The sequence below is a fragment of the Entelurus aequoreus genome, linkage group LG06 (assembly GCF_033978785.1).
Source record: "Entelurus aequoreus isolate RoL-2023_Sb linkage group LG06, RoL_Eaeq_v1.1, whole genome shotgun sequence".
NCBI lineage: Eukaryota > Metazoa > Chordata > Actinopteri > Syngnathiformes > Syngnathidae > Entelurus > Entelurus aequoreus.
This window is the reverse complement of record NC_084736.1, coordinates 39,197,892-39,216,056: the sequence shown is the minus strand read 5'-3', so window position 1 is coordinate 39,216,056 and position 18,165 is coordinate 39,197,892. Positions and strand designations below refer to the sequence as shown.

The window sequence follows — 18,165 nt, the reverse complement described above, 5'->3', positions numbered from 1 at the left end:
AAAGCATTGGATGCGTGCACATGGTTTGAGGTGTGTGTTAAAATGGCAGTTTAGGAGTTAATTTGGCTGTATTTCCATACAGTATATGTAATGCTAATAAGAGTATGCTGGTACGATATGCAGAGATAAGATGTGTCAAAATATTACTAGAAATACATTTTCGGCAGCAACAAAGTGGCCATTTGGGTAGATATTTGTTCTAAAAAGTGTATTTCTACAAGTAATCAGTACAGTAGGTAGTTGATGTTGATATACGTAATGCACATAAGGGTATTCTAGTCAGATGCGCGTGTGTAAATATGCGATGTGTAAATATCAAAATATTACGTCGAATCACTTTTTGTCAGGAAAAATTACATTTATGACAATTTTACATGAATGAATACATCCAAACACGTTGTACATATTTATTATGTGCAGGAAGAAATAACAGTTACAATTGTGTGTGTATCTACCAAACAAGAAATAAGTTTTTATCACATCAACAACAGGCACACCCCGCTTCGCAGCAGGTCCGCAAGCCACGCCCACCCCCCCACAGCCACAGAAGAGGAAAACTGTCCTTTTCCAGGCAGATAAAGTCTTAAATAATGTCAAACACGTAGTGATACAATAACCAGGAAGATAAAGTGTTTGTCTCACACCTACTAATCAGGCATTCACATTTTGCCACAACACACATGGGGGAAAATCCTAGTTGGAAATACAGCCAAATTAACTCCTAAACTGCCATTTTAACACACACCTCAAACCATGCGCACGCAATCAATGCTTTCTCGTGACCACGAGAAAGTTTCTCGTGCACACGAAAAAGTTATTTAATTTTTTTTTTTTTTTTAAATAAAAAGTTTCTTGTGCGCACGAGAAACTTATTTAATTTTTTTTTTTTTTTTTTTTTTAAATAAAAAGTTTCTTGTGCGCACGTGAACTATCTCGTGCGCACGAGATACATGTCTAAAAAAAAAAAATTCCCCATGTCCCTTTAGGGGCTCCGTACCAGACTTCTTCTGTTTGAGATTGTCATTACTGCCACAAAAGGTGGAAAAGTGTATTACAACTAAGTAGCAATACTGCTGCTGAAAAAACGCATGTTTTTGGCGGCCCTCTGGGGGGCGCTCGAGGCCCAAACAAAGGTTTAACACTGATTTAGGGTAATTGTTTTTCTAATGGCGGCCCTCCGTATGAGAGCCACACTTTCTACATCCTGCACCAAAAAAAAATCACAGCATTCCCCAAGATGTCCAGTGTAATCACTCATGCTCCAATAAATACAATAATTTGGCTGTATATAATGATGCCTTTCACAACTAATTTATGTGGCGCGCTCTGGTGGATGAAAGTGCAAATTACACTTAGTGCACAGTATATAATAACCCTGATCTATTTGAGGGACCAATCTGCATGTCAACACCTAGTTTGAGGTCACATGTTCCGTCTGACACTCGGGCTCCACGATGACCTCATGAGGCGCCAACACACGGCGGCGCCTATTTATGGCAGCTTTTTCCTTTTTTCCGGAACACGTCTACTCTCACCGCGGTGACAAGAGAGGCGATGCAGGCTGTGAGATTCCAGAAAGTCCTCGCTGACCCACCGTGAGAGCGTCCAAGAGGGGGAAACCCAACAACAGAGCGTCGCTTCAGCTGCCACTTGATCCTGCCCCCCCCCCCCCCCCCCCCCCCCCCACACACACACACACACACACACACCCCCCCGCACTCGGAGGCCACGCCCCCTCGAACAGAACACCTCCCGAGTATGAAACTGCGTGATGGGTAAAGTGGAGTGGAATCATCTTGGAAGCATGTGGTCATATCAGCACTCGTTCCACTGAAGAATGTGCTGACCTCGTGGGAATCTTCCTCAGAGCTGGATGGCAACCAAGAAGTTCAAATTGTGCAAAACATTCACGCCAAGCAGGACCAAATAGTTAAAAAAAAAAAAGACATAAGGCAATATGGTTGAAGACTGTATCATGATATAAGTAGAGATGTCCGATAATGGCTTTTTTGCCGATATCCGATATTCCGATATTGTCCAACTCTTAATTACCGATTCCGATATCAACCGATACCGATATATACAGTCGTGGAATTAACACATTATTATGCCTAATTTTGTTGTGATGCCCCGCTGGATGCATTAAACAATGTCACAAGGTTTTCCAAAATAAATCAACTCAAGTTATGGAAAAAAATGCCAACATAGCACTGACATATTTTTTTTTCTTTTTAACATGCCTCAAAACAGCAGCTTGGAATTTGGGACATGCTCTCCCTGAGAGAGCATGAGGAGGTTGAGGTGGGTGGGGTTGAGGTGGGGGGGTGTAGAGGGTAGCAGGGGTGTATATTGTAGCGTCCCAGAAGAGTTAATGCTGCAAGGGGTTCTGGGTATTTGTTCTGTTATGTTTATGTTGTGTTACGGTGCAGATGTTCTCCCGAAATGTGTTTGTCATTCTTGTTTGGTGTGGGTTCACAGTGTGGCGCATATTTGTAACAGTGTTAAAGTTATTCATATGGCTACCCTCAGTGTGACCTGTATGGCTGTTGATCAAGTATGCCTTGCATTCACTTGTGTGAAAAGAGGTAGATATTATGTGATTGGGCCGGCATGCAAAGGTAGTGCCTTTGAGGCACGCCCCCAATTTTTGTTGTCAGGGTGGAAATCGGGAAAATGGTTGCCCCGGGAGATTTTTGGGAGGGGCACTGCAATTCGGGAGTCTCCCGGGAAAATCGGGAGGTTTGGCAAGTATGACTGGGAGACGCAACTGCTCTGTACTTCTCCCTACGTTCGTGTACCACTCCGTACAGCGACGTTTTAAAGAGTCATACATTTTACTTTTTGAAACCAATACCGATTATTTCCGATATTACATTTTAAAGCATTTATCGGCCGATAATATCGGCACTCCGATATTATCGGACATCTCTAGATATAAGTGCTTTGTATCGGTCGATATCGACCATTACTGATATTTTTTATAACCTGTGGAAAATAAGGACCAGGAGAAAAATATATTAAATGCAGTGGTGTGCCATCAGGGCCAGCAATTCTCTGCTGCCTAACACAAATCATGATCAAAAATTAATAAAAGTTAATTTTATTTTTAAATTTACTTTTCATAAATATATAAAAGTATTCATCATATTGTCTTCATGTCTCCAGTGTTGCTGTTTTTAAGTTACAGCTTTTATCCAATCAGAATTCAGCTAGCTTGTTGCCAGCGCTGTGTGAATTCTGCCGGAGGCCTTTTGAACCAACATTAGTGTAAATGAACAAAGAGCGTTCAGTTAACAGACAGTTGCAATCAGATCATGAGTTGTTGACAGTAGCCCATCTAGGTAGCCTTACGTTGAACGTGACTGTGGTTGGATGCTCACTTGTCACTCCCAAGTATCCAATCACAAGTTGGGATTTATGAAAGCAGAAAGGGGCACCGGAGCCATACCCGGCCAGCGGAGAAATCAGCGGCACTCATTTTTTTAACCAACAAAGAAGCAGAGCAAAACGTTGATTAGGTGGCAGATATATATTTGCAAGGGCATTTTCAAGAAGGATATTTAAAGGGAGACTAGATCTTGGTCGGCCGACCCCGAAAACGAGTTAAGCTGTCCTGGCGGTCAAATAGTTTGCCCGCGACTTTCACTCGAATCAACAAACTACGAGCGGTACCAACGGCTTTACAAATTGTGAGTTCAAATATATTTTTTCACATTCAATATGTTTTTGTACAATTATTTTAGTTTTGACAGTATCACGTCCGATGTGGGTTTATTGATTTTTAAATGCGCCAAAAAATGGCCTGTTTTGTACACTGGTGACAAATTGAGGTGATTGAATGCCCAGTAGTGCACAAGTGTGTTTCTGTATTGTATTTTTCAAGCCGTGGTCATGTGGCGACATAAATGATTGTATTTTGAGGGGTAATTATTGGACTAAGTAGGACATCACTGAAGGCCTAGGTGGGAAACGCACGACCGGCCACAGATTACATGTAAACATTTTTATTTAAAATGTAACCTTCCTCTGATTATAATCCCCTCATCTATCAAGGCAGAAAGGAAATGTCAACACAAGCATGGAAAAAAACAATCAATTTAACAAACTAGTAAAACCACATTGAAGACTTACCAATAAGGTGCAAAAATAAGGAATATGTAAGAAATGCTTATTGTAAGAAAAATGAAAATGTAAACATAGAGAAACCTGAGAAGACTTGTGCTGTCTTTAATTTGAAGTAGAGTGGTACACAATACTTTGTCGAGTTATGCTCATGACGCAGTAGGTTAATGATGCGGACACGTTTGTTACTGTATACTTTCTAATACACTTCTGCCTTGGAGACTTTGTATGTGTAAGTAAAATGCAACTAGTTTAGATGCTTTAGATATTTTTGCTGATATCGGACCAATATCCGATACTGATATCAGATGAGGACACCGCTGTAAATCGATGCATGTATGAGTCACTGGGGGCGGAGTTTACATGCACACAGTGGGGAGGGGGTGGAGTATAATGCTTACAATACAGATGTGCAATACCAATGATTGTCTTTCCAATCCGATACCAAGTACAATTCAGGCTGGTATCGACAATATGATCCGATACAATAGCACGTGCAAATATACCTAATGTGTCTGCTCAGATTGAAAAAAGTTGTCTATTTTCAAAACATAGGTCTATCTTGAAAAAAACAAAAAGTTGAAAATAAACAAATAATATTATACTTAGTCAAATGTAACACAAAGTGGTGTCTTTAAATATATATATATTATCTGTTCATAGCATTTTATATATATATATATATATATATATATATATATATATATATATATATATATATATATATATATATATATATATATATATATATATATATATATATATATATATATATATATATATATACATATATATATATATATATATATATATATATATATATATATATATATACGTATACGTATATACATATATACGTATGTATGTATGTATATATATATATATATATATATATATATATATACATATGTATATACGTACATACATTAATTACACACTTCACACACATTTGTTTATTTCAATAAACACACTGCCAGCTAATGACGCCTCTGTCTCCGCGCCGTCTCCTTCTCCCACTGTACCGTTACAATGTGTATATGTATATATGTATGTATATGGATATGTGTGTGTGTATGTGTATGTATGTATTTATAAATGTATATGGAAATATATACATATACTGTATATATACATATACTGTAAGTGTTTAAATGTATTTAAATATACACTATGTACTATCTGTTCAATTTAGATTTTTCAATATGCGGCCCTTGATGGAAACATTTTAGACATCCCTAATCTAAAATACACAGTCTTCTTATTAAATATGTAACTGAACATTAACATTTTTCTACAGGCAGTTACACAATCATATTATTATTATTCTATTCTTACATGGGGGGGGACCATCGTTGGATAATGAGAAAAATCTGAAGTATTCTAATAATTAATAATAATAAACTTAGACATCTATAGTACAAAGTTCTATCTTTATATATATATATATATATATATATATATATATATATATATATATATATATATATATATATATATATATATATATATATATATATATATATATATATATATACTGTATATATAATCTGTTTTTAGAATTTTTGTAATAAAAAAAAATGGCCCCCCGATATTATTTGATTTGATGATCGATATTTGAGCATAAAAATCTGGTATCGGCGGTATCGATATTTCAGTATTTACAGAAGTTAGCCCCCTCTAGGTAGCCGCTTAATATAGCAAAAAGTCACAATTGATCATTTGTTTTTTGGCAAAATCTCTCAGCCACAACATTAAGTCATTAAGTTAAGCTCATGACACAGTAAGTTGAATGATGCGGACACGTTTGTTACTGGATACTTTCTATTAGTAACAGGAAACTATAATCATTTAATAGTTGTTTATATTGACAATTGTGCTGTTTTAGGCTGCAATATTGTTCAATGAAGGACACTTATTACGTATGTCTCACTTGTGTGTTGTGTGCTTAGCTGTTGTGTAGCTGCTTGTAGCCTATAGCTTAGCATGTTTACATTTTAGAAGTAATTGTGTGCTAATTGGAGGACATTTAGATGGCTTTGCAGATGTAAACTTGCTAGTATGTATCGGACATTTGACATGCAAGCTGATATCATGCGATACTTGTTTATTGGATAATAATAAGGACATGGAGAAGTTGTCATCACTCAAGTGTGGCTTGAATGCAGACATTTCCTGCTCACAATACAGAACAAGAGGAGAGGATGTTTGCTTTGATTGGACATGCAGGTTAGAAAATGTCTTCAACATGTTTCCTGCTGTCATTCAGGCGGTTTGTGGTCTCCTGGGTATCGTCACGGTGGTCCTCGACTTGATATCTCTTTATGTCGGCCTCCGGGATCATATTGACATCTCATTTGTGTTCCTAACAGTCCAGTCCAAGCACAAAAACCCATCCACCAAAAGCAAGAGTCAGCTCTCGGGGGAAGAACTGCTTAATAGAGAACCAAGTTTACTTGATGGTTGATTTTCTTCCGCGTGAGCTTCATCCTTTGTCCATAACTAAGTCCATAACCGAGTCCATAAGCAAGTCTGTAACGCTGTCCATAACCAAGTCCGCAACGTCGCCCACAATGCCACCCCTAACCCTATCCATAACCGAGTCCATAACCCTGCCCACAACTAAGTCCACAACCAAGTCCACAACCCTGTTATTGTTATTAACAGGAACCCAGTGAAAAAAGTAACTCGACTTGTGAATCAATGTGTCGTCTAATTATTTTGTTTACATGTTCTATATTTTCACGTTAACATGTTTATGTAACTTACTTTTTATTCCAATTGTACAAAAGCCAAAAGCAGTGAAGTCGTCATGTTGTGTAAATGGTAAATAAAAACAGAATACAATGATTTGCAAATCCTTTTCAACTTATATTCAATTGAATAGACTGCAAAGACAAGATATTTAATGTTCACTCTGAGAAACTTTGTTTTTTTTTGCAAATAATCATTAACTTAGAATTTAATGGCAGCAACACATTGCAAAAAAGTAGTCAGAGGGGCATTTTACCACTGTGTTACATGGCCTTTCCTTTTAACGACACTCAGTAAAGGTTTGGGAACTGAGGAGACACATTTTTGAAGTGGAATTATTTCCCATTCTTGGTTGATGTGCAGCTTAAGTTGTTCAACAGTCTCCCTTCTGCTATTTTAGCCTTCATTTTCATATTCATATTCATAAATTTTCAACGGGAGACAGGTCTGGACTACAGGCAGGCCAGTCTAGTACCCGCCAGCTTTTTTTTAAATATGTTGCAGGCATCAAATTCCAAATGAGCTAATATTTGCAAAAAATTAGGTTTTCCAGTTTGAACATTAAATATCTTGTCTTTGCAGTCTATTCAATTGAATATAAGTTGAAAAGGATTTGCAAATCATTGTATTCTCTTTTTATTTACCATTTACACAACGTGCCAACTTCACTGCTTTTGGGTTTTTTAGTTCTTATTATTGAATTGATTTTAATGCTTTTATTTTGTTACTTATTTCCTTTTGTTATTGTTTGAAACACCATTTTCGTGTACTCTGTATGAATGTGTCCTGTTTTTTTCTGTTGTATTAGCTTGGCTGTGTTATTTAGGCCACTACCTCAACATACTTCAGAGTTTGAAATAAATAATGAATACTAATAAATGATATGTAATATTAAATTAAAAGAAAAATAATGGTAAATGGGTTATACTTGTATAGCGCTTTTCTACCTTCAAGGTACTCATAGCGCTTTGACACTATTTCCACATTCACCCATTCACACACACATTCACACACTGATGGCGGGAGCTGCCATGCGAGGCCCTAAGCACGACCCATCAGGAGCAAGGGTGAAGTGTCTTGCTCAAGGACACAACTGACATGACTGGGTTGGTAGAAGGTGGGGATCGAACCAGGAACCCTCAGGTTGCTGACACGGCCACACTCCCAACGCCGTCCCCAACTTCCGCCCCCTTGGGCCCTATTCGGACTTTATCAGTGAATCCTCAGAGTTTGTCGCTGATCTAGTGATGCACGCCGACAATATAATCATAATGGGGGACTTTAATATCCATATGAATACCCTATCGGACCCTCCGTGCATGGCGCTCCAGACTATAATTGATAGCTGTGGTCTTACACGAATAATAAATAAACCCACACATCGCAACGGTAATACGATAGATCTAGTGCTTGTTAGGGGTGTCACCACCTCCAAAGTTACTATACTCCCGTATACTAAAGTAATGTCCGATCATTACCTTATCAAATTTGAAGTTCTGACTCATTGTCAACAAGCCGATAATAATAATAACTGCTTTAGCAGCCGCAACATTAATGCTGCCACAACTACGACTATTGCTGGCTTACTGCCTTCGGTAATGGCGCCATTCCCAAATTATGTGGGCTCTATTGATAACCTCACTAACAACTTTAACGACGACCTGCGCGAAACCATTGATAGTATAGCACCGCTAAAGCTAAAAAGGCCCCTAAAAGGCGTACCCCATGGTTTACAGAAGAAACTAGAGCTCTTAAACTATCATGTAGAAAGCTGGAACGCAAATGGCGTGCGACTAAACTTGAGGTTTTCCATCAAGCATGGAGTGATAGTTTAATAACTTATAAACGCATCCTTACCTTAGCTAGAGCTAATTACTACTCAAATCTCATCCGCCTCAACAAAACGATCCTAAATATTTGTTCAGTACAGTAGCATCGCTAACCCAACAAGGGACTCCTCCCAGTAGCTCCACCCACTCGGCAGTTGACTTTAGGAATTTCTTTAATAAGTATCGGTATCGGATCGGTATCGCCGAAACCAGCCTGAATTTTACTCGGCATGGAATCGGAAAGAAAATCCGTGGTATGGCACATTGCTATCAGAGGAATATGAGACACGTGTTTTTACGGTGCGTTCAAGGACCGCTGAACAGAGGACGCCACAACGCCTGCCAGTGATTTTTTTGTTACGCACTTTTCATGTAAATAAATCTTACAAAGTAATATTACAACAATTACAGATCTATTACTCCGACTACAACACTATCAGTGAAAACGTGCAAAATAGTATTTTCTATCATTTGTAATGTTAACACTTTTTATTAGTTTTATTTATTCAAAAAAAACTTGGTGTAAAGATTTCTCCCAGTATAAGTCACGTATAAAGGATTATTTTTTTTTTTTGTCCTGTCCAGCTTCTCAGGCAAATCATATAGTAGATGTAGATGCCCATATCGGCTGTTCAGATTTACTTTACAAAAGAGAAGTGTAGGATACTTCTCTTGTTGCCTTATTTGTATTTGACTTTATTAAATGTATTTATATTATCATTTGGTGCAGCCGGGCCGGAGCAGGAGGGGATAGACAGAGAAAAAAAGGAAGACAGAGGGGGGAATTGTGGGGACAAGAGGGGGATTAGACAGAGAGACAAAAACAACAACAGCAAACACAACAACAACAACAACAACAACAGAGCAACATCAGCAAATACGACATGTACAAATATGATGGTAAAAGTAATAGCAAATAAGCAGTTAGCGAAAAAAAAAAAAAATACAGAAATGACAATGAGCATTATTACACTAAAAATGGAGCAATACGAATACCAATAGAAATAATAATAACAATACCTGGGATTTATATAGCGCTTTTCTAAGTACCCAAAGTCGCTTTACATGTTAAAAACCCATCATTCATTCACACCTGGTGGTGGTAAGCTACTTTCGTAGCCACAGCTGCCCTGGGGTAGACTGACGGAAGCGTGGCTGCCAATTTGCGCCTACGGCCCCTCCGACCACCACCTATCATTCATTCAACATTCATTCACCGGTGTGAGCGGCACCGGGGGCAAGGGTGAAGTGTCCTGCCCAAGGACACAACGGCATGGTAAGAGGCGGGGAGCAAACCTGCAACCCTCAGGTTTCTGACACGGGCGCTCTACCCACTACGCCATGCCGCCCCCGAAATAGCGCTATTGATAATGAACAATACCAATACTTTACCTTTATTATCAACAATACAGTTGTTCAAATGCAACAATACATATACGTAATGATAACTTGAGATATGAAAGAATGCAGAAAAATGGAGGGGAAGAAAGAGAAGCAAACTGTATTAACCTTGTAGATTGTTATAGTAACAATAGGTTAAGCTTTGTCAGTGTGCCATGTGTTATACCCAGTTTACCCTAGGACAGGGGTCGGCAACCTTTACCACTCAAAGAGCCATTTTGGCAAGTTTCACACATTAAAGAAAGTAATGGGAGCCACAAAAATGTTTTTAAAATTTAAAATGAAAAACACCGCATACAAAGCTTACATGCTTTGTGCTATGTTAACCAGGGGTCTCAGACACACGCACCGGCACGCACTTTAATGTGCGAATTGGATGTTAGTGCAGCCCGCGAGTTTTGGATGAATGTCGCTTGCGTCACACTTGCCAACCCTCTCATTTTTCCCGGGAGACTCCCGAATAACAGAGCGTGATGACACTGCATTTGGCGCCCTCTACAGTCTGCCCAATCAGTGTACCTGCTCGGCCACAAGTGGAATGCAGCTTTAGCTTGCTCATGTAAGAGACAGCAAGGCTACTAACTCAGCAGCCACACATCTTACACTGACGGTACCAATACCCAGAATCCCATGCAGCCCTAACTCTTCCGCTCAACCAACCACGAAGAGGGGGGGGGGGGGTTGATGTGTGGGGGGATTTGGTGGTAGCGGGGTGTATAATGTAGACCGGAAGAGTTAGGACTGCATGGGATTCTGGGTAATGGTTGTGTTGTGTTTATGTTGTGTTACAGTGGGATGTTCTCCAGAAATGTGTTTTTCATTCTTTTTTGGTGTGGGTTCACAGTGTGGCGCATATTTGTAACGTAACAATGTTGAAGTTGTTTGATACGGCTACCGTCAGTGTAAGCTGTGTGGCTGATGAGTAAGTATGCTTTGCTGTCTCCTGTGTGAGCAAGTAATAACAACATGCAACATGTGGCTGGCCTGGCATGCTGTAAGTAAATGCTATAGAGGACAATTACTGCAGTGCAATTAGGGCACGCCCTTTATATAGTAATTAGAGTGTTAATAGGATTATATTTCCCTGGGAGTAGTCTATGAGAGACACTGACATCCATAAGTCTCCTGGGAAAATCGAGGGGGTCGGCATGCATGTAGTTGAGCCGCATCAGAGTGGTCAAGGAGCCGCATGCGGCTCCGGAGCCGCGGGTTGCCGACCCCTGCCCTAGGACAACAACATTAATATATGTTTGATGAAACGTGATTATGTGCATGAGTGTATGTGTGCATATGTATTTGTGTGTGTAGTTTGTGTATATGTGTGTTTGTACAGTGAATGTATATGTACAGTATGTGTATGTGTGTGTTTGTACAGTGAATGTATATGTACAGTATGTGTATACAGTATGTATGTTTGTACAGTGAATGTATATGTACAGTATGTGTATATGTGTTTGTACAGTGAGTGTATATGTACAGTAAGTGTATATGTATGTTTGTACAGTGAGTGTATATGTACAGTATGTGTATGTGTATGTTTGTATAATGAATGTGCGTGTGGATGTACGAACTTTGAGTGTGTAAATATGTACTGTATTTGTATATGTATGTGGGAGCGTAGGTACCTATGTATGTGTGTATGTATGTATGTGAGTATATGTGAATTTGTATGTATCAATCAATCAATCAATGTTTATTTATATAGCCCTAAATCACAAGTGTCTCAAAGGGCTGTACAAGCCACAACGACATCCTCAGTACAGAGCCCACATACGGGCAAGGAAAAACTCACCCCAGTGGGACGTCGATGTGAATGACTATGAGAAACCTTGGAGAGGACCGCACATGTGGGTAACCCCCCGCCCCCTCTAGGGGAGACCGAAAGCAATGGATGTCGAGTGGGTCTGACATAATATTGTGAAAGTCCAGTCCATAGTGGATCCAACACATCAGCGAGAGTCCAGTCCATAGTGGGGCCAGCAGGAAACCGTCCCGAGCGGAGACGGGTCAGCAGCGCAGAGATGTCCCCAACCGATGCACAGGCTAGCGGTCCACCCGAGGTCCCGACTCTGGACAGCCAGCACTTCATCCATGGCCACCGGACCTGTGCAACTCCCCCTCCCCAAGAGAGAGGGGAGCAGAGGAGAGAAGAAAAGAAACGGCAGATCAACTGGTCTAAAAAGGGGGTCTATTTAAAGGCTAGAGTATACAAATGAGTTTTAAGATGGGACTTAAATGCTTCTACTGAGGTAGCATCTCTAACTGTTACCGGGAAGGCATTCCAGAGTACTGGAGCCCGAATAGAAAACGCTCTTGGGCCCGCAGACTTTTTTTGGGCTCTGGGAATCACTAATAAGCCGGAGTTCTTTGAACTCAGATTTCTTGCCGGGACATATGGTACATACAATCGGCAAGATTGGCTGGAGCTCGATTTGACTCCCAGTGTGTGCGGGAGCCATAATACGGCCCCAGCCTCCCCGAGAGCCCAACCTACAAACAGTAGTAAATGATTTTCAAACACATTCATTACCGTGATAATGGTAGCCGTGACATGAATGTTTTATATCGCACATTCCGAGCAAGCAAAAGAGAAACAAATCCCAAAAAGAGGAGCCTTGTGCGCCACTTAAAGGTGGTTATGTTGTTGACATAAAACCTTGTGTCATAAACACCCCAGCTGTCACCGCTTAGAGAAGAACAAAATATGTTTTTTTGTTCTTTTCTGTTGATCTCTGGCAGCGCAATAGCACATATTGTTGCCTTCTGCTGTCAGCCAGGGCACGCGACGTAAACGTTGAACTAAAGCATCATGCAATGTCTCTTTTTTAAAAATGTTTTCAATCAGTTCAGTTCAATCATTCCACACTTCGTCTCTCATGCATTCATGCCTCTAATCCCTTCAAGCCGATGCCCCATAGCAAAACAAAACTGAAGATGAGATCAACTCTTTGTCTCATTTATATCTCCTCGACAGAAATGAGCACTGTGAGTTCTCAAAATTCTCTCCGTTGTCTCTTTTCCTGATCTGGATCCTGATTTTTCTCAGTGAAAATGATACATAAAAAATTAGCTAGTTTCCAATATGTCTCTATTATGTCTCAGTAAGAGATATACTTAGTTTTGTGTCTCACTGCTCACAATTTGAGTTCTCAGATTTTTTTCTCTTCTATCTCAGCCAAAAGAAAATTGAGTCATGCAAGCCAATAGCAAAACAAAATTGAAGGTGAGATCTTCTACATGTATCATTTATACTTGATAGACATAAACGAGCACTAATCGAGACCAAAGTGGTGATCTAATTATTATTAAATATGTCTCTGAGAAATAAATCTCACAGTGAGCACTCTGTGAGATCTAAACATTGTCCCACAGTTGTCTCTTTTCCTGATCTCAACCCTGACAAAAATGAACACAAATGAGCTGGTTTCCACTATGTCTAAGTTGTGTCTCAGTGAGAGATAAACTTGGTTTTGTCTCTCACTGCTCACAATGTGAGTTCTCAGATGCGTCTCTATCTCAGCCAAAACAAAATAGATTAAAGTAAAAGCATACATGGCAAAGCAAAACTGAAAATGAGATATCCTTTCTCGTTTATATCTCCTAGACATAAATGAACACTTATCAAGACCAAAGTAGTGATCTAATTCTTAAATGTGTCGCTGAGAGATAAGTCTAACAGTGAGCACTTTGTGAGTTCTCAAAATTGTCCCACAGTTGCTTCTTTTTCTGATTCCAACTCAGAAAAAATTAGACATAAATGAACTGGTTTCCAATACGTCTCAATTGTGTCTCAGTGAGAAATAAACTTGGTTTTGTCTCTCACTGCTCACAATTTGAGTTCTCAGGTGTGTCTCTATCTCAGCCAAAACAAAACAGATTAAAGCAAAAGCATACATGGCAAAGCAAAACTGAAGATGAGATATCCTTTCTCCTTTATATCTCCTAGACATAAATGAGCACTAATCAAGACCAAAGTGGTTTTCTCGTTTGTCTCACAAGTGTCTCTGAGCGATAAGTCTAAAGGTGAGCACTCAGAATTGTCCCACACTTGCCTCTTTTTCTGATTCCAAGTCAGAGATAAATGAGACATGAATGAGCTGGTTTCCATTATTTCTCAATTGTGTCTCAGTGAGAGATAAACTAGGTTTTGTCTGTCACTGCACAATATTTAAATTCTCAGATGTGTCTCAATCTCAGCCAAAATAAAATTGATTAATGCAAGTTATACAAGGCAAAGCAAAACTGAAGATGAGATATCCTTTCTCGTTTAAATCTCCTAGACATAAATGAGCACTAATCGAGATCAAAGTGGTGATCTAATTCTTAAATATGTCTCAGGGATAAGTCTAACAGTGAGCACTTTAGGAGTTCTCAAAATTGTCCCACAGTTGACTATTTTTTCTGATTCCAACTCAGAAAAAATTTGACATAAATGAGCTGGTTTTCAATATGTCTTAGTGAGAGATAAACTTAGTTTTGTCTCTCCCCGCTCACAGTTTGAGTTTTTAGATGTGTCTCCTTTCATAGTTAGAACTGTGTGACAGCTGAAAATGGTCTCAAAGTTGTCTCTCTTCCAGAGCTCAACTCTGACGAAAATGAGACATATATTAGCTGTTCACAATATGTCTCAATCATGTCTCACTCACAATTTGAGATCCCAGATGTGTCTCTTTTCTATCTCAGCCAAAAGAAAATTGAGTAATGCAAGCCTATAGCAAAACTAAATTGAAGCTGAGCGCTCCTTTTTCTCATTTATATCTCCTAAACATTAATGAGAACTAATCGAGACCACAGTGGCTTCCTCATTCTTATCCGATGTGTCTCTGAGAGGTAAGTCTCACAGTGAGCACTGTGTGAGTTCTGAAAATTCTCTACCAGTTGTCTTTTTTTCCTAATTTCAAATTCTGAGAAAAATGAGACATAAATGAACGGGTTTCCAATATGTCTAAATGGGCGATATACTTGTTTTTTTCTCACACTGCTCACAAATTTAGTTATCAAATTGGTCTCTTTTCTATCTCGGCAAAAATAAAATTGACTGATGCAAGCTCATCGCAAAGCAAAATTGTAGATGAGATCTTCATGTTTTATTTATATCTGCTTGACATAAATGAGCAAAAGTTGATGTTCTCATTCTTCTCAAATGTGTCCCTGAGAGACGAGTCTCACGGTTGTCTCTTTTCCTGATCGCAACTCAGAGAAAAATGAGACATAAACGAGCCGGTTTCCAATATGTCTCAATTATGTCTGTCTATATTTTGAGTTTTGTGTCTCACTGCCCACAATTTGAGTTCCCAGATTTGACTCTTTTCCATCTCAGCCAAAAGAAAATTGAGTAATGCAAGCCTATAGCGAAGCATAATTGAAGATGAACTCTCTTTTTCCCCATTTATATCTCCGAGACAAAAATGAGAATGAAGTAAAGTGTGTTCTCATCCTTCTCAAGTCTCACAGTGAGAACTCTGTGAGAACTAAAAACGGTTGTCTCTTTCCCTGATCTCAACTCTGAGAAAAATGAGACATAAATCAGCTGCTTTCCAATATGTCTCAATTGTGTCTGTCTATATTTTGAGTTTTGTGTCTCAGTGCTCACAATTTGAGTTCCCAGACTTGACTCTTTTCTATCTCATCCAAAGGAAAATTGAGTAATGCAAGCCTATAGCAAAACAAAATTGACATTGAGCTCTCCTTTTTCTCATTTATATCTCTTGGACAAAAATGAGCACTAACGAAAGGGTTGTTCTCACTCTTCTCAAGTCTCACAGTGAGAACTCTGTGAGAGCTAAAAATGGTTGTCTCTTCCCCTGATCTCACCTCAGAGAAAAATTTGACATAAATGAGCCTGGTTTCCAATATGTCTCAATTATGTCTGTCTATATTTTGAGTTTTTTGTCTCACTGCTCACAATTTGAGTTCCCAGATTTTACTAATTTCTATCTCCGCCAAAAAAAAATTGAGTAATGCAAGCTAATAGCGAAGCCAAATTGAAGATGAGCTCTCCTTTTTCTCATTTATATCTCCTAGACAAAAATGAGCACTAACTAAAGGGGTGTTCTCACTCTTCTCAAGTCTCACAGTGAGAACTCTGTGAGAACTAAAAATGGTTGTCTCTTTCCCTGATCTCAATTCAGAGAAAAATTAGACATAAATGATCTGGTTTCCAATATGTCTCAATTATGTCTGTCTATTTTTTCAGTTTTGTGTCTCACTGTGCACATTTTGAGTTCAGACTTGACTCTTTTCTATCTTATGCAAAGGAAAATTGAGTGATACAAGCCTATAGCAAAACAAAATTGACGATGAGCTCTCCTTTTTTTTATTTATATCTCTTGGACAAAAATGAGCACTAACTAAAGGGGTGTTCTCACTCTTCTCAAGTCTCACAGTGAGAACTCTGTGAGAACTAAAAATGGTTGTCTCTTCCCCTGATCTCAACTCGGAGAAAAATTTGACATAAACGAGCCTGCTTTCCAATATGTCTCAATTATGTCTGTGGTTTTGTCCACATTCAGACCACAGCACCTTGTCAAGTCCCGCTCTGCTTGCATGTACATTTGTCTACAACTTATATAAGAGGACGGAGAACAATCTTCTGGCGTTCTGCTCCCATGATGGAAGTTCTGGTCTTGGAAACACAAGTCTGTTTCTGGGACTCAGTACCGTCTGATTGCAACAACCTCCGTCCAGGCCGAGGAACAGCTGGCTCCAATAAGAGCGAGCCCTGGGTGCTGTGTTTACTCATTCCATACGTCAAGACAGGAAGTGGAACATCACTGAAGGGACTTTAGTGTAAGAGTGTTTTGAAGTGGCTTGTTATCTATGGACTGGTCGCATCGTCAGACCTGCACATTTTGAAAACAGTTGATCTTTGGATCTGGCTGACGTTAGACGGCAGTTACTCAGTCGGCTTGTTTAAAATCCTTGGAGTTCCGGAGTTGACGAGGAACAATCATCTCCACAATGTCGGAAGACCTAGTGACGTTAGAATGGATCTTTGACCTCAACTTCAGCCATTATGACCTTGACACGGACAAATAATTCAGGAATGTTTGAGAATCATTTCGGAATACTTTTGTTGAATTCTGACAAAACTCGAAAGACAAATTGTGTGCCTTTGTATCATATGCAGTACTATACCGCCTCTAAAAAGTATCGGTTCCCTCTCTTTTTTTTTTTTTTAACGGGCATCACGTCGTGACATTGCTAGTTTTATGAGCAGAGGAGCATGTTCGGCAGCGCACACACACAGAGTACTTACAAGCAGACACAGTGTGTAGACAGAAAAGGGAGAATGGATGCATTTTGGTCCAAAAACTAAAACTAAAGGTGAACACTGAAACACCCTCAGGAAGAGGTGCTTTAAGACATGGCTAGCTAACTAGCAGCTAACATCCATCCGCAGTCAGCAGTGTTTTAGCTACTTCTAAATCACTAATCCTGGCCTCCATGGTGACAAAGAAAGTATGTTTTTTACATGTACATTATCACTGGAGGAGGAGGAATAACTAAACATGCTTCACTACACACCCTAAGAGAATACAAAAGCTCACCGGCGTCACAATGTAAACAAACGCCATGGGTGGATCTACACCTGACATCCACTGTAATGATACCAAGTACAAGAGCGTATCTAGTCAATACTACTATGATTACATCAATATTTTTTAGCATCACAAAATATTTTTTCATTAAAAAAAAAAAAAAATGTTTATAAAGTCAGTAAATACGTCACTGGACACATGAGGACTTTGAATATGACCAATGTATGATCCTGTAACTACTTGGTATCGGATCAATAACTAAATGTGTGGTATCATCCAAAACTAATGTGAAGTATCCAAGAAGAGAAGAATAAGTGATTATTACATTTTAACAGAAGCGTAGATAGAACATGTTAAAACAGAAAATAAGGAGATATTAATAGTAAATGAACATGTAGATTAATAATCAATTTTTACAGTTTGTCCCTCATAATGTAGACAAAATAATAGGTAGATAAATGACACAATATGTTACTGCATACGTCAGCAGACTAATTAGGAGTCTTTGTTTGTTTACTTAC

The 18,165-nt window shown here is 39.1% G+C and overlaps 1 protein-coding gene across 1 annotated transcript in view; it reads left to right on the top strand.

Annotated features, from left to right (window-relative positions):
* Positions 1-6,586, top strand: part of LOC133652731 (uncharacterized) — a 31,399-nt gene extending 24,813 nt beyond the window's left edge. The window contains exon 6 of the mRNA XM_062051783.1: positions 6,389-6,586. Coding sequence (XP_061907767.1) covers positions 6,389-6,586 — 198 coding nt within the window. The remainder of the gene's footprint in view (positions 1-6,388) is intronic.
* The last annotated feature ends 11,579 nt before the right edge of the window (positions 6,587-18,165 follow it).